This window comes from Pan troglodytes, chromosome 21, assembly GCF_028858775.2.
Source record: "Pan troglodytes isolate AG18354 chromosome 21, NHGRI_mPanTro3-v2.0_pri, whole genome shotgun sequence".
NCBI lineage: Eukaryota > Metazoa > Chordata > Mammalia > Primates > Hominidae > Pan > Pan troglodytes.
Window position 1 is genome coordinate 9,269,268 of NC_072419.2, and position 27,555 is coordinate 9,296,822.

The following is a 27,555-nucleotide window of genomic DNA, read 5'->3' on the forward strand; positions in this document are numbered from 1 at the left end:
AAGCCCTGTCCTTGCTTTCTCCGTCCCTCTTCTGGAGTGAATTTCATCTGTCTTGCTACTGGTCCCCCCATCCACACCTTCTTCTGGTTTTTTGTTTGTTTGTTTGTTTGAAGATGGAGTCTCGCTCTGTCGCCAGGCTGGAGTGCAGTGGCACGATCCCAGCTCACTGCAACCTCCACCTCCCAGGTTCAAGTGATTCTCCTGCCTCAGCCTCCCAAGTAGCTGGGACTACAGGCGGGCGCCACCACACCCAGCTAATTTTTGTATTTTTAGTACATGTGAGCCAGGATGGTCACCATATCTTGACCTCGTGATCCGCCTGCCTTGGTCTCCCAAAGTGCTGGGATTATAGGCGTGAGCCACCGTGCCCAGCCCCTTCTTCTGTTAATCTCACTGGGCTCCTGCCCAGGTACAGAAAACCACTGAAATAGAGGATTGGAAAGATCGCTGTCCTCTGGCCACATGTTCCTTCAATTGCTATGTGAATCTGAGAGCCTCAGGCTGCCCTCTCCAATCAGTTGTGAGGACCAGTAACAGGCAGTTTAAGATAGACACCAAGAACTGAAAACAGGCCGGGCATGGTGGCTCACGCCTGTAATCCCAGCACTTTGTGAGGCCGAGGCCGGTGGATCACCTCAAGTCAGGAGTTGAAGACCAGCTGGGCTAACATGGTGAACCCCTGTCTCTACTAAAAATACAAAAATTAGCCAGGTGTGGTGGCACACACCTGTAATCCCAGCTACTCGAGAGGCTGAGGGCAGGAGAATCGCTTGAACCCAGGAGGCAGAGATTGCAGTGAGCCGAGTTCATGCCGCTGCACTCCAGCCTGGGCAACAGAGTGAGACTCTGTCTCAAAAAAAAAAAAAAAAATCACTCTCAACACCTCTGAGCCTCAAAGACCCATTTCCTGGGCCAGGACCAACAGTTCATTATTTCCTGCAGCTCCGTGAAGTTGAGAAGAGCCACAAATCTGTAAAAGGCAAAGCCACAGCCAGAGATTCAGAGGACACACCTAAGAGCAGCTCCAAAAATGCCACCCAGCTCCAACTCACCAAGGAAGGTAAGCTCTTTGTCATAATGATTATGTTTCACAGGGCCACATGGAAAGGTGTAAAGAGCCTATGAAACAGCGTGAAATCAGACTGTTCTGGGATTGAAATCAGAATCCTAACAATTATTAGCTTATGAAGTTGGGCAGGTGAATATAGGGGTCAATCATAGCACCTGCCTCATGGGATGGTGAAGATGAGATGTAATCATGCATGTAAAGTGCCTACCAGAATTCCTGGCACAGAGAATGAGCCAATGAATACCAGCTGGCAGTAGTGCCGTCATGCACCCCTTAATAACATTTGGATCAACCATGGATCGCATCTACAATGGTGGCCCCATAAGATTATAATGGTGCTGAATAATTCCTATTGCCAAGTGACGTAACTGTCAACATTGTAGCAAAACACATTACTCATGTGTTTGTTGTGAGCTGGTGTAAACAAGCCTACTGAGCTGCCAGTTATATAAAAGTCTAGGCCGGGCGTGGTGGCTCAGGCCTGCAATCCCAGCTCTTTGGGAGGCCGACGCGGGCGGATCACAAGGTCAGGAGATCGAGGCCATCCTGGCTGACACGGTGAAACCCTATCTCTACTAAAAATACAAAAAATTAGCCGGGCGTGGTGGCGGGCGCCTGTAGTCCCAGCTGCTTGGGAGGCTGAGGCAGGAGAATGGTGTGAACATGGGAGGCGGAGCTTGCAGTGAGCCGAGCTTGCAATGAGCTGAGATTGTGCCACTGCACTCCAGCCTGGGCAACAGAGCAAGACTCCATCTCAAAAAAAAAAAAAATCTCTAGCACATACAATTATATATGGCACAGAATACTCAATAATGATAATAATTATGTTACTGGCTTATGTGTTTACTATACTATACTTTTTACTATTATTTTAGAGTAGATTCCTTCTACTTATATAAAAAATAGTTAACTGTAAAACAGCCTCAGGCAGGTCCTTCAGGAGCTATTCCAGAAGAAGGTGCTGTTATCATAGGAGATGACAGCTCCATGTGTGTTATTGCCCCTGAAGACCTTCCAGTGGGACAAGATGTGGAGGTGGAAGACAGTGATATTGATGATCCCAAACCTTTGTAGACCTAGGCTAATGTGTGTGTTGCATCTTAGTTTTTAACAAGAAACATTTTAAAAGTAAAAAGAAAAAAAATTCTTAATTTAAAAACAGAAAAAGCTTATCAAATAAGGATATAAAGAAAAAATATTTTTGTACAGGTGGTCAGTGTATTTGTGTTTTAAGCCAACTGTTATTATAAAAGAGATAAAGTAGAAAAGTTACAATAAGCTAAGGTTTATTATTGAAGAAAGAAAAAAAAATTTTTTTTTTGAGACAGAGTCTCACTCTGTCACCCAGGCTGGAATGCAGTGGTGTGATCTCGGCTCACTGCAGCCTCCTCCTCCCGGGTTCAAGTGATTCTCCTGCCTCAGCCTCCTGAGTAGCTGGGATTACAGGTGCCCACCACCATGCCTGGCTAATTTTTTGTACTTTTAGTAGAGACAGGGTTTCACCATGTTGGCCAGGCCGTTCTTGAACTCCTGACCTCATGATCCGCCCGCCTCAGCCTCCCAAAGTGCTGGGATTACAGGCCTGAGCCACCGCGCCTGGCCTAGAAAAAATATTTGTAAATTGAGTGTAACCTAAGTGCACAGTGTTTATAAAGTCTGCAGTAGTGACAGTGGTGTCCTAGGCTTTCACATTCACTCATCACCCACTCACTGACTCACCCAGAGCAACTTCCAGTCTTGCAAGCTCCACTCATGGTCAGTGCCCTAGACAGGTTTACCATTTGTCATCTTTCATATACTCTACCTTTTCTATGTTTAGATACACAAATATTTACCATTATGTTCCAACTGTTTATAAAGTATTCAGTACAGTAAGTGTTGTGCAGGTTTATATTCTAGGAGCAATAGCTGAACCATATAGCCTATGTGTATAAGAGGCCATGCCGTCTAGGTTTGGGTAAGTACATTCTATGATGGTCACACAACAACAAAATCACCTAATGATGCATTTCTCAGAATGTATCCGCATCCTTAAGCAACGTGTGCTATAGTTTATATTCTCTGAAAAGAGAAGCACTGGAATATCTAGAATAATAGAGTGAGAAAAGTCAACATAAAAAGTTCCCAGGAAAGTATCTTGGGGCTATTGCTCCTCGGCCTTTTGGCTAAGATCAAGTGAAAATATCCTGGGGCTTCAAAGGGGAGTGATCATAGACCACCTCAAATTAGGAGTGAGGAAAGGTCAAGTTGAAAGAGACCATCTCTGAGATGATCCCATTTTCCAGAGATCATCTCTGTTTTAAAATTAAACAGTGTCTGCACGCAGACACTTTAGCCTTGGATGTAAGAAGTGAATGAGATGCATAAGGAATGACTGACAGTTTAGGAATTTGAACTTTATTTTTTTGAGATGGAGTCGCACTCTTTCGCCCAGGCTGGACTGCAGTGGCACGATCTCTGATCACCGCAACCTCTGCCTCCCAGGTTCAAGTGATTCTCCTGCTCAGTCTTCCGAGTGGCTGTTATTACAGGCACCTGCCACCATGCCTGGCTAATTTTTGTGTTTTTAGTAGAGACGGGATTTCACCATGTTGGCCAGGCTGGTCTCAAACTCCTGACCTCAAATGATCAACCTCAAGTGATCCGCCTCAAACGGCCTCCCAAAGTGCTGGGATTACAGGCATGAACCACTGCACCCGGCCTGAACTTTTTTTTATACAAGCATTCCAATTTCTTAGTAACTGGAATTTTATTCATTTTTTATTATTAAGTATTAGCTATAATAAAATGATACTAGCTGCTGCAACAAAGAGGCCCAAAATGGCTAGTGGCTCAGACACCATAAAAGTTCATTTCTCACTCAACACAAAGTCCAAACTGGGTGTTTTCACCTGACAGCCACAAGTGCTGATATGGGGACCCTGGCTCCTTCCATCTTGGGGCTCTGCCTGCATCAAGCTAGTGCAAGGGGAAGAGCTTAGGGGACACACCTGGATGTGGTCCCATCAAAGCCTGGAACTCCAGCACAGGCCACACTCATCCACCAGGGAACCAGAGCCCATTTCTGTGTCCCAGAACAAGAGGGACTGGGTTTAGTAAAGAGCAGTCATTTTCCCTAATTTGGAGTTAGAGGAGGGGAAGGAAACAAGTTAATGAAGGATTGGAAAGTAGATCTGATTCCAAACAATTCCCACAGCCCCTTCCCTTCCATCATCACTTTTGACCCCGGCAGTCACCCTGTGAGGCTGCCGTTATTCTTGTCCCAATTTTGTACTCTAGAAAACCCGGGATCAGAGAGTCTAGCCTAAGGCCAGGTTCAAAATCAAGTTCTCTAGCCAGAAGACCATACTCCTCCAACAGATGTGTTTATGCAAAAGCCAGGCCAAGGTGACCCCGAGACAGCTGAGTGCAATCCGACAGCTCTCACATCACCAAATAGGACTAATACCTACACACACCGCAGGGCGACTCCAGAGAGCTCCAATTCAACCTATACAAAATCTCCCACTTCCTCTTTCTTGTCTTGGTTTTCCAGAGACCACTCCTCCCTCTGCCAGCCAAAGCCAGGCCATGGACAAGAAGGCGCAGGGCCCTGGGACCTCCAATTCTGCCAGCAGGACCACACTGCCTGCCTCTGGACACCTTCCTATATCTCGGCCCCCTGGAATCGGACCAGATTCTGGCCACGCCCCATCTCAGACTCATCCGTGGAGGTCAGCCTCTGGAAAGAGTGCTCAGAGACCTCCCCACTGACGGCTAGGACTCCAGGGAGCCTCGACCCTAGGGCTGATCCTCAAGTACCCCAGTTTCACACATACCAAACCAAGGTTCTCTCCCCTCTTTCCTCTCACATACATGCTCTGTCTCCTCTCTTGGAATGCATGAACTTTGATTCCTTCAGGCCCTTGTCAGCTACCAAAGGAGGAAGACAGTGGCTTCACCTGTCCTTTAGGGAAGCTGGAGCCATCTCTGCACTAACTGCCCTCCCAAATATCTTGGTTCAGACAGCTCTGAACCCCACGCTCACAGTGGTCGACCTTGCCTCCCGATTTTGGGAGTTGGGGAAGGGCCATGACCACCCTCGTAGACTTTTTCCATGGGACACAGTTTAGGACACGGGTTTCTGCCAGCTTCCCTAACCAGGAGGGGGATGGAGAAGGGCCTACATTTCTCAATCCAGAGGAAGTGAGCTGGTTTAAATGAAACGTCCAGGCCAGGCACAGTGGCTCACACCTGTAGTCCCAGCACTTTGGGAGACCAAGCTGGGTGGATCGCTTGAGCCCAGGAGTTCAAGACCACCCTGGGCAATGTGGCGAAACCCCATCCCTACAAAAAAATTAGCTAGGCATGGTGGTATGCACCTGTAATCCCAGCTACTTGGGAGGCTGAAGCAGAAGGATCACTTGAGCCCAGGAGGCAGAGGTTGCAGTTAGCTAAGATCATGTCACTGCACTCCAGTCTGGGCAACAGAGTGAGACGCTGTCTTAACAACAACAACAAGTCTGGCCAGGAGTGGTGGCTCACACCTGTAATCCCAACACTTTAAGAGGCTGAAGTGGGAGGCCAGGGGTTTAAGATGAGCCTGAGCAACATAGCAAGACCCTTGTCTCTACAAATAAATAAATGAATGAAAGTAAATGAAAGTGAATGAAAATAAAGGTAAATGGACCAAAGACCAGTCATGGAGAGTGGGGATTGGTGGGAAGACTGGTGATACCCCAGTACCCAGTCCAAGGGAAGCTTACACCATGGAGCACAAAACAGGGAGTGAAAAGAGTGAATCACAGGAGCAAGTGAGTTGCCCAGTGCCTCTTATCTTGGAAGGAAACCTGCCTTACCCAGGGCAGAAAAATCTTTTTCATGCACCAAATTCTAAAAGGAATTTGATAACATGATTATTGTACAAAAGACTTTGAAGATGGTTTCTCTGAAGAGTTTTGCAAAAGGTACAATGCAGAGCGTTGTCTCTGGGGATTCTATGTTCACTTAGTGTCATATCATAGTTCTATGCAGAATATTTCTTAGGGGGAAGAAGCCAGGGGCCAGACCATTAAGAAGGCCTTGATGGCAAGGGCAGAGCCTAGGCAGGGTGGGAGTCACAGTCCAGGACTCTGCAACAGCCCAGCTATCTTGCAGACAGCTCCTTCCTTTCCTCCACTCTGTGCTCCCAGACCCAGGTAAGCAGTGAGGCCTCAGAGGGCCCCAGAGACCCTCTCACCCATGTCTCTGAGTGTTCTAAAGAGAGTCAGCCACCTTAACCTCATCAACTGTTACAGCCACCACCCAACCAGGTCCCCAGGGGTTCTCAGGAGAATCCCCCAGACTCACAAAGTCAGGCAAAGCCCTGGTAGAGAGACAAGATTTTTACAGCAATTTCATAAGCTGTACAATTAAAATAATTTCTAACTTCCCTCCCAAATCCTTTCCCTTCTCAATCCAGCACCAAAACTTCACATATACAAACTGCAATGGAATAATAGGGACATGTGACCAGGAGAAACAGGATAAATTATTTCACACCAATCTCTCCTGGCAAGGCTAACGAAGATGTTGCAATGCCTGATTTCCATGGAACCCAGGTCCAAGCCCCAAATCCAAAACTGCCTGTGTGTCATATGCCTTCCCCCAAGCTAACCTACCTGAAACCTCAATACAGGGATCCTGGCACTGTAACCCAACCAATCAGGACCAGAAGGCCCAAAGATAGCCACCACACCAACACCTGGCCTTCTGCATCAGAATGCCAGGCCCTGAGGCAGGGAACACTCTGCCTGCCTGAGCCATTGGTCCCCTAGTGATTACTGTCAGGCCTCCACTGATTACTAATACACATAAATACCCACCACAAACACAAACAAACCATCCTGATCTGATGAAGTGTAAGTTTATGTGACGGAATGTATGTGTCATCTAATGCTGCATAACAAATTATTCCCAAAACATAACAGCCTAAAACAATAAACAATTATATATTATTGTATGTAGTTTCTGTTCTGTGGGTTATAAATTTGGGAGTGGCTTAACTAGGCAGATGTGGTTCCGGATATTTCAGTCAAATTCTCAGCTAGGGCTACAATTATTGGAAGGTCTGACTGGGACTGAAAGATCTGCTCTCAACATGGCTCACACGTGACTGTTGGCAGAAGGCTTCTGTTCCTTGCTGGCTATTGATAGGGGACCTTGGTTACTCTCCATGTAGGCCTCTCCATAGAGCTGCTTGGGTGTCCTCACAACATGGCTGCTGGTTTCCCCCAGAGCAAGTGATCTGAGAGGGAGAGCAATGAGGAAGCCACAATGTCTATTATGACCTAGTCTCAGAAGTCACACTATCAGTTCCACCACTTTTACTCATAGAACTGAGTCACTAAGTCTAGCTCACACTGGAAGGGAAGGGATTTAGGCTTCACTTCTTGAAGGGAGGGTTACCAAAGAATTTGTGGACATATTTTAACAGAAAATTTTCTAATTCAAATAATTACAAGACCTCTATCAAGACAACTCTGGCCAGGCGTGGTGGCTCATGCCTGTAATCCCAGCACTTTGGGAGGCCGAGGTGGGTGGATCACTTGAGGTCAGAAGTTTGAGACCAGCCTGGCCAACATGGTGAAACCTCGTCTCTACTAAAAATACAAAAATTAACCAGGTGTGGTGGTGCACTTCTGTAATCCCAGCTACTTGGGAGGCTGAGGCAGGAGAATCGCTTGAACCCGGGAGGCGGAGGTTGCAGTGAGCCAAGATTGTACCACTGTACTCCAGCTTGGGTGACAGAGCGAGACTCCGTCTGAAAAGAAAAGAAAAAAAAGAAAGAAGAAAATTAACCATTTATCCAGAGAAATATAACTGGTGTCCTGCTGATATTACCCTAGTTTGGCTGCGCATTCCTAACTGGAGAGAAATGGAGCAGATGCTGGATTTTATCTGTTGGAAGCTATTTTTGTAGGCTGATCCTTTCACTTCTAATAACCTCAACTTCCATTTCTATTTCCTAAGAGCTCCATAGTACACAGAATCACGTAAGTAGGAAGACACCTTAGATGAAGAAGATCAATGGGGATACCTGGTCTCCCACTGATTTGCACACTCACAGAAACTAAGGGGAGGGGCTGATGCACCAGTCAGTAAGGTGATCTGGGCAGGTTACCAATAGCACTCACTATGCTGGTAACGCTCAGCTCAGTAAAGTCACTTCAGACGTGCTCTGAAGTGGGTGGGTAGAGACCCACCCAAAGCTGGAGCACCAAGTTCCTCATGCTCAATAATGGACAATAAAAAATAAACCCGCCATGCAGAAAGAGACATGTGTTTCTCTTGACCTTGGCAGAAAGTAGAGGAGAAAAAGTCTCCATTGAGAAGTTCTAGCCACAAGGCAGCTCTCACAGAGAGGCTCTAAATTCATATGCTACAGTTGACCCTTGAACAACACTGGGTCTAGGAGTGCTGACCCCCCTGCAGTCAAAAACCCATGTATAGCTTTTGACTTCCCCAGAAGTTAACTAATGGTAGTCTGCTGTTGAATGGAAGTTTTACTGATAACATAAAGTTAACACAAATTTTATATGTTACATGTATTAATACTGTATTCTTGCAATAGAATAAGCTAGCTAGGAAAAAATGTTATTAAGAAGATCATGAAGAGGAGAAATATATTTAATATTCATTAAGCAAAAGTGGATCATCCTAAGTCTTCATCCTTGTCATCCTCATGCTGAGTAGGCTGAGGAGGAGGAGGAGGAAGAAAAGGGGTTGGTCTTGCTGCCTTAGGGGTGGCAGAGATGGAAGAAAATCACATATAAGTGGATCTGTGAAGTTCCAACCCATGTTGTTCAAGGGTCAACTGTATCTGTATGTTCCAAAAAACTCAAACGAAAATTTTAATTTATTTTTGTTCAAGACTTTCAGGCCAGGTGCGATGGCTCACACCTGTAATCCCAGCACTTTGGAAGGCCAAGACGGGTGGATCACAAGGTCAAGAGGCCGAGACCATCCTGTCCAACATGGTAAAACCCCGTCTCTACCAAAAATTCAAAAATCAGCTGGGCATGTTGGCTCATGCCTGTAATCCCAGCCACTCGAGAGGCTGAGGCAGGAGGATCGCTTGAACCCGGGAGGCGGAGGTTGTGGTGAGCCGAGATTGTGCCATTGCACTCCAGTCTGGGCAACAAGAGCAAAACCCCATCTCAGAAAAGAAAAAAAAAAGTGGCATTAGGTTGATAGTGCCTCCAAAACAGGAAGAAAAAAGGCAAATAAACAAAAATAGCACAACAAATAAAATATAAAGCACATAAGATGAAAGAAATAAACCAAAATATATCCGGAATCAAAATAAATGCAAATGGACTAAACTTCTAGATAGAAGGCAAAGACTATCTGATGGAGATTTTAAAATCCTATAAGCTGTTCCCAAGAGATGCCTTTAAAACTAAGGATAGAGGCCAGGCATGGTGGCTCATGCCTGTAATCCTAGCATTTTGGAGGCTGAGGCAGGTGGATCGCTTGAGCCCAGGAGTTCGAGACCAGCCTGGGCAAAATGGTGATACCCCATTTCTACAAAAAATACAAAAATTAGCCAGTGCATGCCTGTAGTTCCAACTACTCGGAAGGCTGAGATGGAAAGGATCGCTTGAGCCCAGGAGTCAGGGGTTGCAGTTAGCCGAGACCACACCACTGCACTACAGCCTGGGTGACAGAGTGAGGGACCCTGTCTCAAAAACAAAAATAAGATAGGAACTTTATCCCTTTTGATTCCTAGGGAATAAAAACTGAAGTATAATTTTCAATGGCAAAATCACCAGGTGTGTGAGTACCATCAAATATTCTAAGCAGGTTTGTTTATAGAGTGTGAGGATTGCTATTAAAGACAACTGTCTGCAGTGTTGTGCCAGATACTTTATCTTTCAATATAGTATTAGTTTGAAAAACATGAAGAAAGGCCCAAGGTCATAGTTGGGGTAGATGTGGTATATAGAGCATACAGATAACTCTATCACTGAACCGCGTCTGGAAAATGGGCCATATAAAACCAACCTCCAAATTTGTCTGTGAAGATTCAAAAAGTTGATGGAAGTAAGACTGTAATATGCCAAGCATTATGCTAAGTACTCAATAAATAACAGATATCATCACAGGCATGGATAAGATCTAACATCCTTGGGCTCAGGGGATAAACACAACAGCATCTCATGCTCTATAATCCTAATCAACGGCCAGGCTTCAGAAGCTGCCAGGTCATCACTGCCAAAAAAAGACAAGGAATGCTGGGCTAAACCACCTTCCCAAGGTACTTTTCATTCTCCTGTGTCTTTATAAAGAAATGCTGCATATACATGTAACTCACTGCCAAAGAATATTGTAGGGTTTCTTTCCACTTTTGAGAAAAGAGCCCAGGAATTGCTAGAAAGCCTTTTAAATTTTATGAGAATTTTCTCACTCACAAAAGGAGTATAAAGTGCCGCCCTCTTGTGGTAGTTTCATGAAATTTCCTTTCCCGAAGCTCTCCCAAGGCACTGAATTTATTTTATTTATTTATTTATTTATTTGTGAGCTGGAATCTCGCTGTCGCCTAGGCTGGAGTGCAGTGGAGCGATCTTGGCTCACTGCAGCCTCCGACTTCCGGTTCAAGCGATTCTCCTGCCTCAGCCTCCCAAGTACCTGGGATTATAGGCGCCCACCACCACGCCCAGCTCAGTTTTGTATTTTTAGTACAGATGGGGTTTCACCATGTTGGCTAGGCTGGTCTCGAACTCCTGACCTCAAGTGATCCACCCACCTCGGCCTCCCAAAGTGCTGGGATTACAGGCGTGAGCCACCGTGCATGGCCTGGCACTGAAACTGAAATAGCACATTCCACTTCCATAGGTCCCCATTAGTGTTGCCAGAGTAAAAACCTTGGGCTAATGTACACCAAAATGACATAGTTATAGCCATAGACTGGGCTAAATGAAAAAGGTCAGATGATATAGTATATGGTTCTTCCCAATGGGTGAACAGTCTTATGCACAGAGAAAAAGAAATAGGCCCCACCTGCCACCTGCCACCTGGCTTTAATGTGGAACCTGGAGCACATCTGGGAAACTCATGGCTCCCACTCAGACCTGCTGTCCCTGCAGGACATTTGCTCAGTGGGAGCCCTGTGAGCAATTTGTCCTCCATATCACCTCCAAATTAATCTCCAAACACTGCTTAATGGAAAAGCAAGAGTCTCATCAGACCAAAACCACTCATCCTGACTTTCATTCAAGGTTTCTTACATTCTAGATCCTTCAGTCTTTTGTCCAACTACTGACCAGTTTGCATTTTACACCTCTAGCAGGTTCTTCTTGTTTCTGGCTTTTGCTTCCACTCTCTTTCCATCCTCCATCTCTAAATGACCTACACACTCTTCTATGAATACCTAAATCCCTTCTTGCCATGAAGTCTACCTCAGGAACACTGGGCCAAATTGTCTTCCTGTCAGCTTGCACACAACTGCATCTTAGCACCTGATTATATTCAGTCTCCCAGGATTGCAAAGTCTCTGAAGTCAGGGGTCACAGGTTAGTACAAGTTGAGTATCCCTTATCCAAAATGCTTGCAACCAGAAGTGTTTTGGATTTCAAATTCTTTTTCAGATTTTAGAATATTTGCATAATACTTACCAGGTTGAGCATCCCTAATTCGAAAATCCAAAATCTAGAACATATAAGGAGCTCAAACAACTCTTTAAGGAAAAAACATAATAATCCAATTTAAAAATAGGCAAAAGATCTGAATAGACATTTCTCAAAATAAGATATACAGGCCGGGCATGGTGGCTCATGCCTGTAATCCCATCACTTTAGGAGGCCGAGGCAGGCAGATCACCTGAGGTCAGGAGTTTGAGACCAGGTTGGCCAACATGGTGAACCCCGTCTCTACTAAAAATACAAAAATCAGCAGGGAGCGGTGGCTCACACTTTGGGAGGCTGAGGTGGGCAGATCACAAGGTCAGGAGTTTGAGACCAGCCTGGCCAACATGGTGAAACCTTTCTCTACTAAAAATACAAAAATTAGCCAGACGTGGTGGCTCACGCCTGTAATCCCAACACTTAGGGAGGCCAAGGCGGGCGGATCACAAGGTCAGGAGATCGAGACCATCCTGGCTAACACGGAGAAACCCCATCTCTACTAAAAATACAAAAAACTAGCCGGATGTGGTGGCAGTCGCCTGTAGTCCCAGCTACTCGGGAGGCTGAGGCAGGAGAATGGCGTGAACCTGGGAGGCAGAGCTTGCAGTGAGCCAAGATTGCGCCACTGCACTCCAGCCTGGGCGACAGGGCAAGGCTCCGTCTCAAATAATAATAATAATAATAATAATAATAATAATAATAATAAAATAAAAATACAAAAATTAGCCAGGTGTGGTGCCAGACGCCTGTAATCCCAGCTACTCGGGAGGCTGAACCCAGGAAGCGGAGCTTGCAGTGAGCCGAGATCACACCACTGCACTCCAGCCTGGGCAACAGAGCGAGACTCCATCTCAAAAAAAAAAAGAAAAGAAAACGTGGTATGTATACACAATGGAGTACTATTCAGCCACAAAAAATAAGATCCTGGCCAGGCACAGTGGCTCACACCTGTAATCCCAATACTTTGAGAGGCCGAGGCAGGTGGATCACCTGAGGTCAGGAGTTCGAGACCAGCCTGGCCAACATGGTAAAACCCCGTCTCTACCAATAATACAAAAATTAGCTGGGTGTGGTGGCACACACCTGTAATCCCAGCATTTGGGGAGGCAGAGGAGGGCAGGATAGCTCAAGCCCAGGAGTTTGAGATCAGCCTGGGCAACATGGCAAAACCCTATCTCTACAAAAAAATTAGGCATGGGGGTGTACACCAGTAGTCCCAGCTACTTGGGAGGCTGAGGCAGGATGATCACTTGAGCCCAGGAAATCAAGGTTGCAATGAGCAAAGATTGTGCCACTGCATTCCAACCTGGGCTACAGGAGACCCTGTCCCAAAAAAAGAAAAAAATGAGGTTTCAGTAGCTTCTATGCAAGGTGATAACTGCAGAGAACTGAGACTCAACTGAAAACAGGTGATAAAACATTTTGTTGTGCTATTTATTGATTACAGGACAAAAGAGCAAGATGAAAGACACTAATATTTTTGAGCTCCCACTACATGCCAGGTACCACGCCACTGTCACACCTGGCCCACAGCAGATCTTCAATAAACGTTTGTTAAAGGGATGAATGAAACCCCAACCTTCATTCTGCAAAGGAAATGAAAGCTCAGGAAGATTCAGTGATTAAGATCACATTGTAAGTACTGGCAGAGCTGGGGCTTGAACCCAGGTGAGCTGACCGATTCAGATTTACTGCTGCTTAACAAATCACCCTTACATTTAGTGGCCGAAAACCGCAATGTACTATTTGTCACAATCAGGGTAGACAAGATGCAGATGGTGGTTCTGCTGGTCTTGTTTGGGGCCTTACATGGCTGCACTGAGATGGTGACAGGGGCTGGGACACACAGGATGGCTTCACCCACACGTCTATCTTGGCCATTTTTGGAAACTAACTACCATAGGTGATATTTCATGACCCTGTAAGCACCCACAAATTGCACCTGGTTGGATATTCTGCCTTAGAAAGATCATTCTGGCAGTAGAAAGTGCCTTGAAGAGGAAACCAAAGGTTTTGTAAAAAGTCTACTTTGGTGGTGAAGACCTGAGCCTAGACAGGAGCAGTGCACCCAGCAAACAGTCCAAGGGGAAGGCAAAAGATGGTCTACTCCACCACAGGCTGCAGAGATGCCCCCTGGATAACTGGATAACAGTGTCAAGGATAACAGGAGTCCTGTGTTATCCCACTAGAGTCAGATTACAAGTATCAGGGTGAGATATTTTATTGAAGGGATGGAGATGAGAAAACCGAAGGAAACCTTTTAGTGTTCATACCACATCCATATCTGATCACAAGCATTGGTTATCTCACCAGCAGAAGCACTTTTCTTCAGCCATCTCTCTAAGTCAGCAAACTACTTCATGACAGCTCCTTCGTAACCAGAGGACCCAAATTTTTCCAGAGTACGACTGGTTACCTTTTGGCTCATTGATTGACCCTCAGGTTTTTTATATTCTGACTTAACACACAAAAGTGTGTTTATATAGTTACATATATATGTATATATGAAAAATATTTGTGTACATATTTCTATATATGTATGTAGAGCTGAGACAAAGTTTTACAATGAACAGCACCTTACTCTATGCAACACACTCTTATTTCTATTCGCTTTAATCCTTTTTTTTTTTTTGACAGAGCCTTGCTCTGTTGCCCAGGCTAGAGTGCAGCCTCTGCCTCCCGGGTTCAAGCGATTCTCCTTCCTCAGCCTCCCGAGTAGCTGGGATTACAGACATGCTCCACCACGTCCAGCTAATTTTTTTATTTTTTGGTAGAGACGGGGTTTCACCATGTTGGCCAGGCTGGTCTGGAACTCCTGATCTTAAATGATCCGCCTGCCTCGGCCTCCTAAAGTTCTGGATTATAGCCCACCCAATCCTATCTTTTTAAATGCTGTCCATTAATGCATTCTGACTTCTTGCTTGAAAACCCCTGGCTTAGTGGATAAGCACCTGTAACTCCAGGAAGATTCAGGATTAAGGGCAGAAATAATGAAGTAAATTGAAGTATTAGCATTAGTATTTTCCATTACATTTTGGAATCGTCTATTTTGATGTATTCATGACGGTTAAAATAATTTAACATGCTAATGTATGGATTAACTTGGCAATTCCATTTTAAAATATTAAATGGAATAACGATTCTGACTCGTAAGTAGACATGTGTAACAGAATTCAACCACATCTGTAAACCACATTGAAATTATGAGAGTAAGATTTACCAACCATATTTTTTAGGTTTGACATATTAGATTTGTGAGTGAACTATGTACTTGGATTTTGTCAAGTAACTCAATCGCTTAACAAAATAACAATTAAATGTATAAATGCAGTTTATAGCTATACAGCATTTTAAAAAATCCCCTTCGAATGACTCTTTAAAATATACCAGGGGATACGCTACTTAAGTATAACTAGGTTTTGGATTTATAACGTTAATATTAATTATTAAAGCAAAACTCACTTCTAAAGACTCGCCTGAGTGCCCAAAAGACGCCCTCAAGGACAGGGAAGCAGCTGCGATTCACTCAGCGATCACCAGCGCCCAGAATTCAGGGCCGCTCAAGCGGAGCAGCAACACGTGGCCCAGCGAAAGGAGCTGCGTCCCGTGCAGCACAGCAACAAGAAACTGGCCTAGGAAGACGCCGGAGCGTCTTTCTTTCGCACGTTACTGCCTGCTACAGTCATTAAAAAAAAAACCAAAAACAAAAAAAATAAATAAATTAGTAGTACGAAGAAAACTGCGCGAGCTACATTCCCAGCAGGGTCTGCGCCAGAGCGCGCCGGGCACCGCTCCCGTTACGGGTGGGAGGAAAGGATGCACCGCCCACCCGGCGCCGGGGAGGCTCGTCCCCGAGTAGGGGACGGGAACGCCTGGGTCCCGGGGACGTGGGGCGCAGGGTCTGGGGCCCGAGGCCACGGACGAAGCGGGAAGCCGGCTAGGCAGCGGTCTCTGTCTGGGATGGACGCCGCGCCCCACGCGGACCTCCCGCCCCGACTTCACCCAGCTCTGCTGCCCGTAACTCATATGACAAGAACATCAGGAACCGGACTATTACCCCGAAAGGGCCTTCCCAAGTCGTTTCGCCGCCTGCAATGCCCGATCGGGGGCCGCGCGTCCCCGGCAACCACGCCCGCCCGCGCAGCTGCAGAGGCCAGAAAAGGCCTGCTCGCCCGCGCTCCGCGCCACCCAGCCCGCGCTCCGGGCGATACCACCCTGGGCGGCCCCTCCAAAGGCCGGAGATGGTGTCGTCCCCGGCCTCCGATTGGTCGGGGGGGCGGGGGCGTGGCCTCTGGAGCCTGGTTCCGCGCGCCGGAGCGCGCTAGCCGCATTGCGAGCCGAACCCGGGAGCTGGCGCCATGGTGAGGAGTGGTTGCGGGGCGCGGGCGACGCGACGGTGGGGGTTTCGGCCTGCGTTCGGGCCGCAGACAGAGCCTGGGCCTGGGCCTGGGCCTGGGCCTGCGCCTGCGCCTGCGCCTGCCCTGGGAACGGGTTCCGGCAGACGCTGAGGTTGCGTTGACGCTCGCGCCCCGGCTCCCGTTCCAGGTGCTGTTGCACGTGCTGTTTGAGCACGCGGTCGGCTACGCGCTGCTGGCGCTGAAGGAAGTGGAGGAGATCAGTCTGCTGCAGCCGCAGGTGGGTGAGATCCGTGGGCTCCTTTGGCGGCCCCGCAGACCCTCGTCGCGCGGGTCCCAGCATGCACAGCGCGCTCCCACGTGGCCGGCCGAGCGGTTCGGGGCGGGGGGGCGGACCTGGAAAGCTCTAGATCCGGGGGTCTTTACCTTGACCCATGGGTAGAATCGCTCTAGCAATTAGAAATAAGCCTCCCGGATGCCGCCCCCGTACGATTAAAGCAGAAGCTGGGATGTGGGGCCCAGGTATCAGCATATTTTAAGAGCTTCCAAGGCTGGGAACCGCTGCTTTACTGCGCCGCAGAAGCAGGAGGGAGGGAAGGAAACCACTTAGCCTCTTTCTCCCCCCAGGTGGAGGAGTCCGTGCTCAACCTGGGCAAATTCCACAACATCGTTCGTCTGGTGGCCTTTTGTCCCTTTGCCTCATCCCAGGTTGCCTTGGAAAATGCCAACGCCGTGTCTGAAGGTAAGTCGGCCACCGCCAAGTATCACAGAGAGATGTGGTCCCTTTCGGAATCCTCTCGGGCAGCCTGTGATAGTATTTGCCGTCCTTGGCTGGCTCTGAGTCTGATAGGCGTGAGGCAGTATTGAGACATACAATGTGTAATTTGAAATAATTGTCTTCACAGAGCTCAAGGTCTGGGAACTGCGCTAGACCAAACTGTTTAAGCAGACGATGTGGGATGTGTGTTAACGTTTCCTTGTGGGCACTGTAGTGACAAACTATTTTTTATTTTTATTTTTTTTTTTGAGATGGAGTCTGTCCCCCAGGCTGGAGTGCAGTGGCAAGATCTGGGCTCACCGCAACCTCTGCCTCCCTGGTTCAGGCGATTCTCCTGCCTCAGCCTCCCGAGTAACTGGGATTACAAGCCTGTGCCAGCCACCACACCCGGCTAATTTTGTATTTTTGGTAGAGACGGGGTTTCACCATGTTGGCCAGGCTAGTCTCCATCTCCTGACCTCGTGATCCGCCCGCCTCGGCCTCCCAAGGTGCTGAGATTACAGGCGCGAGCGACGGTGCCCGGCCGACAAAGGGGGGTTTCTTAAAAGGGGGTCGGCTTGACACCTACTTGTGCCCGAGGTTTTGCCTAAACACAATCAAGTGTCTGGTTCTCTGCTTTCTGTTCGATTGGAAAGGGCAGTTGGGTAAACACAGGCTGAGAAAAAAAGGTTTGGTTCCAGAAGGCAAATTCTACGAAATACTCGAGGGTGTGTTACAAGCTATTATTTATTGCCCACTTGTGCTACCAGACCTGAATGCAGTTGTTCCCATGGCTGGGCCAGGCTTTGCAGTGATGACTTGCGAATCAAATCTGTCAATCCCCTGAGTGCAATCACTGATGTCTCCATGTCTCTGAGCAATGCCTGATGGGGAGGGATCTAGGCATGCCATCCCAGCGTGCTCGGTGGGACCAGGGTAGTCAGCTGAGGGATGTTAGAGTTGATTGTCCTTCAGCCTGTTAGTGGGAACTGTGTTCTTTCCCCTGAGGGGTTGTTCATGAGGACCTCCGCCTGCTCTTGGAGACCCACCTGCCGTCCAAAAAGAAGAAAGTACTCTTGGGAGTTGGGGATCCCAAGATTGGTGCTGCAATACAGGAGGAGTTAGGGTACAACTGCCAGACTGGAGGAGTCATAGCTGAGATCCTGCGAGGTGAGACCATCATCTGTTATATTCCTGTTATCCTGGACATTTTGGGGGAGGAGGTTCTGGAAACTTGGTTGCTTGTTGTGATTTCTGGGAAGGCCTTCGGGCTTGGCTGGTGCCCATGGGTGCGGGAGCTAGCTCAGAGCCCCTTGTTGCTCACCGTCTTGCCCTCTTCTTAGGAGTTCGTCTGCACTTCCACAATCTGGTAAAGGGTCTGACCGATCTGTCAGCTTGTAAAGCACAGCTGGGGCTGGGACACAGCTATTCCCGTGCCAAAGTTAAGTTTAATGTGAACCGGGTGGACAATATGATCATCCAGTCCATTAGCCTCCTGGACCAGCTGGATAAGGACATCAATACCTTCTCTATGCGTGTCAGGTAAAGTGCAGGGGCCACCCATAATACTGGAGCCTTTGGTCTGTAGTTCAGTTAATTTTGAGTCTTGATGAGGACTGACCATCCTGTGGGTAGAACCATGTGGGCTGGGGCTGGGTGTAGGCCTCCTGGTGCTTACCACAGGCTGTGTTCTTACACTGACTGTATAGAAAGAGGAGGTAGAGTAAACCTACCCCATATACACCTCAGCTCAGGCCCTGTGCCTGGTCTGTATTGTGAATGGGGGAACATAGAATTGAGGAAGATTTGGGTCTTTGTCCCATTTCCTCCAGGCAGAGTAGGTGTGGAGAGGGCAAGGCTGTAGCTCTATGGTTTTTGATGAAGCAGCTGGGCCAGGGAGTGACTGTGGCTCTTTGCAGGGAGTGGTACGGGTATCACTTTCCGGAGCTGGTGAAGATCATCAACGACAATGCCACATACTGCCGTCTTGCCCAGTTTATTGGAAACCGAAGGGAACTGAATGAGGACAAGCTGGAGAAGCTGGAGGAGCTGACAATGGATGGGGCCAAGGCTAAGGCTATTCTGGATGCCTCACGGTCCTCCATGGGTCAGTGCAGAGCCTGGCAACCTGCATAAGGTATGGGGCTCTAAATATCTGGCCTTTTGCATTCACACTTGGTTTTTCCTAGGCATGGACATATCTGCCATTGACTTGATAAACATCGAGAGCTTCTCCAGTCGTGTGGTGTCTTTATCTGAATACCGCCAGAGCCTACACACCTACCTGCGCTCCAAGATGAGCCAAGTAGCCCCCAGCCTGTCAGCCCTAATTGGGGAAGCGGTGCGTCACAGGGGACTCAAAAATGGGAGAATAAGGACTGTTGCCATGTGCACCTACACTGCTGTATTTCGTGACCCACCATGTCTTCCCTAGTTGTGCTTGATGTGGGGAGGTGGGGAGCAGGGCTGTTGTGCAACTGGCAGGTCAGCAGTTCATTTCTCTGACTGCTTCCTTGACTCTCTCTCCAGGTAGGTGCACGTCTCATCGCACATGCTGGCAGCCTCACCAACCTGGCCAAGTATCCAGCATCCACAGTGCAGATCCTTGGGGCTGAAAAGGCCCTGTTCAGGTACCAGTGAGGGCACCTGCCCACAATCAGGTGCCACTTCTGGTGCCCACTGCTTGTTGGGGGATCACGGTGATGGCTGACCAGGGCTCCCTGACCTATACAGGCCTCTGCTATGGGGGTGATGGCCAGTCCTGGTGTCTGAGTGATTCCCAGGGCCCAGCAAAGGGACCAAGTCTCCAGGTCAGCGACATTGGATGCCTTCCCTCTGCCTCTGGGGGCTATGGGTTGGCATGCATTGGGGTAGAGATCCAATCTGGCCTGAGGCTCACTCAGGACTTCGGGGTGAGAGGAGGGGAGGAGCTGAGCTGCCTTGGCTAATGGGGTTGAAATTTCTGATCTTAAACTCTCCACTGAATATTCTCTCAGAGCCCTGAAGACAAGGGGTAACACTCCAAAATATGGACTCATTTTCCACTCCACCTTCATTGGCCGAGCAGCCGCCAAGAACAAAGGCCGCATCTCCCGATACCTGGCAAACAAATGCAGTATTGCCTCACGAATCGATTGTTTCTCTGGTATGGGTGGGGGGGCGTTGGCAGGTGTGAGAAGGGGCTGGGTGGCTGGGTGGATGGGTGGGGAGGCTTGCAACCATAGCTTCCACAATGATGGCAATATTTTTCGTCAACAGCAGTTCACCTAGTGAGTGTTGAGACTCTGGGTCTGAGTGAAGCTGAGGGTAGAGGGAACACAGGGTTGGGGTAGTTTCTCTCTTTGGGCTGACAGGCTTTGTCACCCACACACATCCAGAGGTGCCCACGAGTGTATTCGGGGAGAAGCTTCGAGAACAAGTTGAAGAGCGACTGTCCTTCTATGAGACTGGAGAGATACCACGAAAGAATCTGGATGTCATGAAGGAAGCAATGGTTCAGGTCAGTTGGGCTTTGCTGGGTGTGGAGTGGCATAGCTAGCTGTTGGAGGTGATGAACTGTCTGAGCCTGACCTTGTAGAATGGAGGCAAAAAAACTGATTTAATGAGCCTGATCCAATAAAGCCAGAAAGGAGTCCTCAGAGCACCAGAAGTCTTCAGGCCCTTTTAGCACTTTTCTTTGACCAGGCAGAGGAAGCGGCTGCTGAGATTACTAGGAAGCTGGAGAAACAGGAGAAGAAACGCTTAAAGAAGGAAAAGAAACGGCTGGCTGCACTTGCCCTCGCGTCTTCAGAAAACAGCAGTAGTACTCCAGAGGAGTGTGAGGTCAGTAGGCAGCACGGCCCTGGCAGAGATCCTAGGTTGTAGGATTTTCAACACCAGAACAAAGGATGTGCCGCATCAAGCTGTGGTCTTGAGTCCAGGCTTTTGGACTGAAACAAGGACCTGAAACATCTAAAACTACCTCTTGATTCTATAGGAAGGAGATAGGTGCTGAACTTGCTCAAGAGCCCAGAGAGCTGGTTGTAGCTCACACTCGTTCCCTGGGCATGTGTGTTCTGTCCTCGGCTGCCTCCCAGGAGTCCTCAACCTGGGGTAGTGTAAATTCCTGCTCTGCTTATTATCAGACGTGTGTCCGGAGGTGGTAGTGTTTCACAGTGGGGATGGGGGCAGGGAGGTCCCCAGTGTGCTAAGCTACAATCATTCTCCCTGAGATTTTCATTTAGCACCCAGTTTCTTAAACAGTGTTTCAGGGCCCTGTCTGGAACTTGGCATGATGGTTCTGTTGCGACCAGCATGGTGGGTGTTTCTTTAGGTTTTTTTTTAATGGGCTGAGGTAATTGCTCATTACATGTTTTCCTTCTAATTTGGGACAGCCTTTGGGGTGGATTTCTAAAGTTATACCCACACAATTAAACTTTCCCAGAAACACTGGGCAATGTTAATGACACACGTTCCCCTGCCTTGGCTACTTAATTGCTGAAGATGTAATGAGCACTGTTCTCACAGCCTGTTCCCCTGTCCTTCCCTTTAGGAGACGAGTGAAAAACCCAAAAAGAAGAAAAAGCAAAAGCCCCAGGAGGTTCCTCAGGAGAATGGAATGGAAGACCCACCTATCTCTTTCTCCAAACCCAAGAAAAAGAAATCTTTCTCCAAGGAGGAGTTGATGAGTAGCGATCTTGAAGAGACCGCTGGCAGCACCAGTATTCCCAAGAGGAAGAGGTCTACACCCGAGGAGGAAACAGTTAATGACCCTGAAGAGGCAGGCCACAGAAGTGGCTCCAAGAAAAAGAGGAAATTCTCCAAAGAGGAGCCGGTCAGCAGTGGGCCTGAAGAGGCGGCTGGCAAGAGCACCTCCAAGAAGAAGAAAAAGTTCCATAAAGCATCCCAGGAAGATTAGAATGCAAATGGACATTCTCTGGGAGGTGGGGCATACCATAGCCCAAGGTGACATTTCCCACCCTGTGCCGTGTTCCCCAATAAAAATAAATTCACAAGAGTTGGTTCATGTTCTTTATTGAACACCTTACATGGGTATGGACAGGGCCTATGGGTGGGGCAAGGCAGCAATGACAGCCTCAGTGAAGTCATGGCAAGTAGCATAGCCACCCATGTCAGAGGTTCGAACCTGTGGGGGAGAATCATCATCATCCATGTGGCCTGGGCTCCATCCTAACAATCCCCATCACCACCCAACAGTCTGTCCCCTAAGGAAGCTGGCCCAAGGACAACCTAGGCTCTACCCAGCAAGGTGACCATGGTCCACTGCTTAGAGGCACAAGGTCTCTTCCCTGGTACACTGCACTGAAGGGTATGGGGAGTGTGGTCCTTGCAAGGTTGGAAGAAATAAAGGGCTCTAGCTCCCTTTAGTCTGCAGGTGACCGATGACAGACTTGATGAAGTCGGTTGTGGTGCTGTAGCCGCCCATGTCTCGAGTCCGCACCTACAGCCACCACCGGCAACAGCCGTGGGGAGGGAGAAAAGAGAGCCCATGAAGGGAGGTAGGGCAATGTGATTGAGGAAATGGAATCCAAGAATGCGTGACAGCCAGAAAAAAGGCAATGCACAGGAATGGAAGGAGGAGCCAGGATGGGAAGCACATGGACCTGCCACTCCTCTTAAGCCACTATTAGCTGTGCTGCAGCCAGGGCAGGACAGGAGGCTGAGCAGGCAAAGATGATGGGAAACGCAGATCAGAGGCAGGATGTGGCTACCGAGCAGGCAAAGATGATGGGAAATGCAGATCAGAGGCAGGATGTGGCTACCTTCCTTGGAAGAAATAGACAAGACCAGGTGGAAGGAAAGAATCACAGCGAAAAGGAGATGGCGTGAAGGTGAAGCTGAAGCTGATGCTTCAGCCTGCCTGTATCCCTTGCTGTTCCACCCCCAAGGAGAGCTGCAAGTTCTGCATTCAGATGGCCCATGAAAAGGGCAGTGGATGGAGTAGGAAAGAGGGAACAGCAGATGGGATCTAAGAGGCAAAAGAGATCAAGAGGATGAAACAGCCAAGAGAAGGGAGATGAAAGACAGCCCTGAGAGGGATGCAGGGATGTCAGGGAGCAGATGTTCTGGGGACCTGGGGGGAAAGGAGACCCCCATTCAGGTTCCCCAGAGAGTAGTGCCGAGGTGCTGACACCAGAACTACTCTAAATCCTGAAGCCAGCACTACTCTTCTCAACTCACCTTGCCAACTTTGATCACCTTCTTCACCGCATCTGCAATCATGCTGGAGTGATACTCAAGACTGTGGATATGGACAGGAAGAAACTGTGACTCCCCCAAGACACCTCCCGCTAATTTCCCCACCTGCTCCTCCTCACGACACCCAACCTCTGCCCACAGCCTCCCATGACCTACTTAAGATGCCGCAGCATGTTGGAAGCCGACAGCAGCATGGCCGTGGGATTGGCTATATTCCTGCCCACTGCCTGGGCAAATGGGTGCCGGGCACCCTGTGGAGAGAGGGGCAGGCTAGACACTGGGAGGAGGCAGGAGGGGTATGCAGAGGCTTAGGTTGGAAAAGGACATTATGGGAGGGGGAGCTCAGGCCAGGGTCACTGAAAAGAGGCATGGTGGGCAGCGTGGGCGAAGAACAGGCCAAGATCACTTAGGAAGTGGAGATATTGGGATGGGAGAGGAATGGCGGACTTGAGGTCAGAGGAAGGGCCGAGGGAGAAAGCAGCCTCACTCACCGTCTCAAAGACTGCGTATTCTGCACTATAGCTCTCACCAGGGACCACACCAGCTCCCCCAACCAGGCCAGCAGCCAGATTGTCAATAATGTTCCCATAGAGATTGGGCATCACAAGCACATCAAACTGGTAAGGATTCTGCACCAGCTAGAGGGTGAGATGCAGGCATGAAGTAAATTCCACTCCCCACCCTCCTCCTCTGCCCCATGAGTAGAGATGTGGGGAGGCCTCACCTGCATGCAGCAGTTGTCTATGATCATTGTCTCAAATTTGATTTTGGGGTACAGTTCAGCAACTTCCTCACAGCACTGCAGGAACAACCCATCCCCAAGTTTCCTGTCCATGGGCCAAAGGGGACAGAATCAGCCAAGAAAGTACAGGGGCTACCTTCCCAGGAACCCATCCTACACAAAGCCATGCCCCTCACATGATGTTGGCCTTGTGGACAGCAGTGACCTTGCTCCGCCCCTTCTTGGTGGCATAGTCAAAGGCGAACTTTGCAATCCGCTGAGACTTGGCTCGTGTGACAATCTTCAAACACTCAATCACACCCCTTGCACTCTGGGTAAGAAGAAAGCAGCAGCTAGGTGACACTGGGAAGGGAAACAAGGAGCTCCACCTCTCTCCCATCTTCATCCTTGCCCTCCCCCAGTTTCTGGGGCCTCACCTCATGTTCCAGAGAGCTGTACTCCCCTTCTGTCTGCTCTCGAATGATCACCAGGTCTAGATTGTTGTGCCGAGTCATATACCCAGGAAGTGACTTCACATGGACTACGTTGGCAAATAAGTCCAACTTACGCCTGAGGGTGGGCAGGGCCATCAGCTCTGCTCCTGGTGCCCTGGCACCTCTCAACCATTCACCCCACCCAGACCACCTACCTCAGCCGCATATCATAGGAGGCTAGCTCCCCCTTATACTCCATCGGGGTATGAATCTTTCCTGTGAAAACAAAGTGGGAAAAGGAGTGTCAGCCACAGGCCAAGCCCAAGGGAACTCAGACCAGTGTCTAACCCCCTTAGGAACATAATGTAACCCAGACTCCCATCTCCCATTCCCAAATCAGTAAACTTTTAAATTGTCTCTGGGGGCAAGGGACAAAGGAGAATAACGTAGTTAAAGCCAGAAACATTTCATCTATTGCATTTTGTGTGTGTGTGTGTGTGTGTGTGTGTGTGTGTGTGTGTGTGTGAGAGAGACATAGGGTCTCACTCTGTCGTCCAGGCTGGAGTGCAGTGGCACGATCTGGGCTCACTGCAACCTCTGCCTCCCAGGTTCAAGCAATTCTCCTGCCTCAGCCTCCCCAGTAGCTGGGATTACAGGCATGTGCCACCACACCTGGCTAATTTTTTGTATTTTTAGTAGAGGCAGGGTCTCACCATGTTGGCCAGGCTGGTCTCAAACTCCTGACCTCAAGTGATCCACCCGCCCCGGCCTTAATGCTTTATTTTTAGTCAACATATTTAATTTATGTTGAAACTTCAAAACGGAGAACAGATTTTTTCTATTTATCAAAAAAGAGCCTGGGTTTAACAACAAGTTGAAAAACAATGCTAGCAGATCTGTGATCTTTTTAGATGTTTCTGTGCCTTCTCTTTATTTGACATTTTTTAACCCAACACCTACTGATGAATATCAATTATATGTCAGGCAATAAGGATAACAACTAAAACCATACAACTCCTGCCCTTGAGAAGCAAACGGTACACTGGGAAAGACAGAAAATATGAAAGACATGATAAGTACCATGGGAAACTTGCATAGCAACACAAAGAGGAAATCCTCTCCAGTAATATCAGGATACAGCACAGAAGAGCTGGCACTTCAGCCATGCCTTGAGCCCCAGAACCTATGTATGTGACCTTATTTGGGAAAAGAGGCTTTGCAGATGTAATTAAGTTAAGGATCTTGAGAAAAAATCGTCCCATCCAGGGCTAAATATTTAAGGAGAAAAATGATACCGAGACAGAGAGGGAAGAAAACCACAGATATTGGAGTGATGCATCTACAAGTCAAAAAACAGCAAGAGCCACCAGAAGAGGCAAGAAAGGTTTCTCCCCTAAACCTTCAGAGGGAGCAGGGCCCTGCCAACACCTTAATTTCAGACTGATGGCCTCCAGCACTGTGAGAGAATACATTTCTGTTAATGATAAGCCACCAGGTTCATGGTAGTGTGTTATGGCAGCTATGGGAAACTAATACAGTGAATGATTGAGAAGGGCTCTAACAGGTAGCATCAAAGAAAGAACGTTCTGGGTGGAGGGAACAATGTAAGTCAGGTAGTACATATTTGGAATCTAACACACAATCTAGTGTGATTGAAGCACAGAACAAGAGTTGTGGAACCAAGGCAGAAAATTAAGGGTCAACTTATAAAGTACTGACTTTCCTATGGTAAGGCTGGGCCTGGAAAATCAGGCTGTTCTTTTCAAGAAGAGATATGGAAGATGAACTATAGGGGCAGAACTAGAAGCCAAAAAAATCAAATGAGGAGATTAAAGCGCGGAAGACAAAAGAAAAGGGGCAGCTAGGCACGGTGGCTCACGCCTATAATCGCAGCACTTTGGGATGCAGAGGTGGGTGGATCACTTGAGGTCAAGAGTTCGAGACCAGCCTGGCCAACATGGTAAAACCCTCTCTCTACTAAAAATACAAAAATTAGCCTGGGCATGGTGGCTCACACTTGTAATCCCAGCACTGTGGGAGGCCAAGGCGGGCAGATCACAAGGTCAGGAGTTCGAGACCAGCCTGACCAACATGGTGAAACCCCATCTCTACTAAAAATACAAAAATTAGCCAGGCATGGTGGCACGCTCCTGTAATACCAGCCAGTTACTCAGGAGGCTGAGGCAGGAGAATCACTTGAACCCGGGAGGCAGAGGTTGCAGTGAGCTGAGATGGCAACATTGCACTCCAGCCTGGGCGACAGAGCGAGACTCTGTCTTAAAACAAAACAAACACAAAAATTAGCTGGGTGTGGTGGTGCACACCTGTAGTCCCAGCTACTCAGGAGGCTGAGGCAGGAGAATTGCTTGAACCAGGGACGGGGAGGTTGCAGTGAGCCGAGATCGCGCCACTGCACTCCAGCCTGGGCGACAGAGCGAGATGAAACAAAGAGGAAGGAAGGGAGGGGAAAATAAAAAAAAGAAAAGGGGCAGCTAAAAGTGGTATTCCAGAAATGCAATGAATAAGATTTGATGACAGTTGATGTAGCCTCAGGACAGACTCAGAACCCCTGGAACTTTTCTGCATAGACAGCTGACATGATCTCTCAACTCCTGGGCTCCCAATGGGAAGGAACAAATGTCCAAATACCAATGGTGGTTGCCCTGGAGTTAATATAATTGCATAGCATGTGGGGAGAAGGGCTTAATAAACATTTGGTCATTTGATTTTAAATGGCACATGGACAAGTGGCAAGAGGGCACACATACCAATGATGGCCACTTTGTTCTCCTTCATGGAACTCAGCACCTGCTCCAGCTTCTCCTCAGATGCCATATTCTGCACCTCACTCAGGTGGTGCTCCTGGAACTCCACTGGGACAGCGGCAGCCTTCAGAGACAGGTTCCCAAAACATCACAGTCAAGGCCAAGTCCTTTCCAACACACTACTGTCCTCTACTGTCTGATCCCCGAGACCACTCACCTTGAACACCTCCTTGACGGCGTGCATCAGCTCAGGCCCCACACCGTCTCCCGGAAGCATGGTCACGGGAAAGGAGCCCTCCACCCTCACGTCCTCGGCCTGAATTGGGGGAAGAGGGGAGAAGTAAAGATAGAGCTGGGGCGGGAGCACGGATCCTGGGAGTAGAGAAGTAGGGAGACCCGGGAGGGGTGGGGAAAAGCCAGGGGAGGGAGCAGCGAGGAAGGGACAGGGTCGTAAGAGAGACCCCAGCCAGATTCGTGCATACCTGGCTCCGCGATGCAGCGTGCGCCGCGGCCGAGGTACTCAGACCTCTCCATGCCCCAGGGTTCCCGGCGGAGACCAGCGCCTGCAACAGGGACACACAAGCCTGTAAGGTCAGATTTGAGACATCCAGAC

General features: G+C 48.5%; 3 protein-coding genes and 6 non-coding genes across 13 annotated transcripts in view; 8 read left to right on the top strand and 1 right to left on the bottom strand.

Moving 5' to 3' along the window:
* TMC2 (transmembrane channel like 2) overlaps nucleotides 1–7,303 on the top strand; it is an 86,779-nt gene extending 79,476 nt beyond the window's left edge. Inside the window, exons 17-18 of the mRNA XM_009436705.4 lie at nucleotides 943–1,060; nucleotides 4,605–7,303. Coding sequence (XP_009434980.2) covers nucleotides 943–1,060; nucleotides 4,605–4,822 — 336 coding nt within the window. The 3' untranslated portion in view covers nucleotides 4,823–7,303. The remainder of the gene's footprint in view (nucleotides 1–942; nucleotides 1,061–4,604) is intronic.
* An 8,245-nt stretch (nucleotides 7,304–15,548) lies between these two features.
* Nucleotides 15,549–21,820, top strand: NOP56 (NOP56 ribonucleoprotein). Of its 2 annotated transcripts, XR_008541176.2 has the most exons (13): nucleotides 15,549–16,073; nucleotides 16,258–16,347; nucleotides 16,695–16,809; nucleotides 17,833–17,994; nucleotides 18,168–18,366; nucleotides 18,744–18,931; nucleotides 19,014–19,165; nucleotides 19,354–19,454; nucleotides 19,821–19,969; nucleotides 20,202–20,323; nucleotides 20,509–20,646; nucleotides 20,801–20,916; nucleotides 21,356–21,820. XR_008541176.2 is itself a non-coding variant. In NM_001244674.3 (12 exon segments), coding segments are annotated over 12 exon segments (1,785 nt in total). In that variant the 5' UTR covers nucleotides 16,042–16,070; the 3' UTR covers nucleotides 21,722–21,820.
* MIR1292 (microRNA mir-1292) lies at nucleotides 16,194–16,258 on the top strand. Its single transcript, NR_035645.1, has one exon. It is a non-coding gene; the product is annotated as a microRNA mir-1292 (primary transcript).
* On the top strand, nucleotides 17,631–17,705 carry LOC112206585 (small nucleolar RNA SNORD110). The gene has a single exon (XR_002941004.1). It is a non-coding gene; the product is annotated as a small nucleolar RNA SNORD110 (small nucleolar RNA).
* LOC112206579 (small nucleolar RNA SNORA51) lies at nucleotides 18,486–18,617 on the top strand. The gene has a single exon (XR_002940996.1). It is a non-coding gene; the product is annotated as a small nucleolar RNA SNORA51 (small nucleolar RNA).
* LOC112206584 (small nucleolar RNA SNORD86) lies at nucleotides 19,517–19,602 on the top strand. The gene has a single exon (XR_002941003.1). It is a non-coding gene; the product is annotated as a small nucleolar RNA SNORD86 (small nucleolar RNA).
* Nucleotides 20,052–20,122, top strand: LOC112206576 (small nucleolar RNA SNORD56). Its single transcript, XR_002940993.1, has one exon. It is a non-coding gene; the product is annotated as a small nucleolar RNA SNORD56 (small nucleolar RNA).
* On the top strand, nucleotides 20,367–20,438 carry LOC112206575 (small nucleolar RNA SNORD57). The gene has a single exon (XR_002940992.1). It is a non-coding gene; the product is annotated as a small nucleolar RNA SNORD57 (small nucleolar RNA).
* A 1-nt stretch (nucleotide 21,821) lies between the features above and the next one.
* The window catches only part of IDH3B (isocitrate dehydrogenase (NAD(+)) 3 non-catalytic subunit beta), a 30,022-nt gene continuing 24,288 nt past the window's right edge, over nucleotides 21,822–27,555 (bottom strand). For 2 of the 4 annotated variants that reach the window (XM_063803246.1, XM_024352098.2), the window contains 11 exons: nucleotides 27,425–27,505; nucleotides 27,160–27,258; nucleotides 26,946–27,066; nucleotides 24,393–24,453; nucleotides 24,181–24,313; nucleotides 23,941–24,074; nucleotides 23,747–23,849; nucleotides 23,514–23,660; nucleotides 23,179–23,273; nucleotides 23,005–23,065; nucleotides 21,822–21,949 (listed from right to left, as the gene is read on the bottom strand). In XM_063803246.1, coding sequence (XP_063659316.1) covers nucleotides 21,869–21,949; nucleotides 23,005–23,065; nucleotides 23,179–23,273; nucleotides 23,514–23,660; nucleotides 23,747–23,849; nucleotides 23,941–24,074; nucleotides 24,181–24,313; nucleotides 24,393–24,453; nucleotides 26,946–27,066; nucleotides 27,160–27,219 — 996 coding nt within the window. In that variant the 5' untranslated portion in view covers nucleotides 27,220–27,258; nucleotides 27,425–27,505 and the 3' untranslated portion in view covers nucleotides 21,822–21,868. Of the gene's footprint in view, nucleotides 22,265–23,004; nucleotides 23,066–23,178; nucleotides 23,274–23,513; nucleotides 23,661–23,746; nucleotides 23,850–23,940; nucleotides 24,075–24,180; nucleotides 24,314–24,392; nucleotides 24,454–26,945; nucleotides 27,067–27,159; nucleotides 27,259–27,424; nucleotides 27,506–27,555 lie in introns of all 4 variants that reach the window. The other 2 variants (XM_054674382.2, XM_024352097.2) reach the window with 1 other exon arrangement.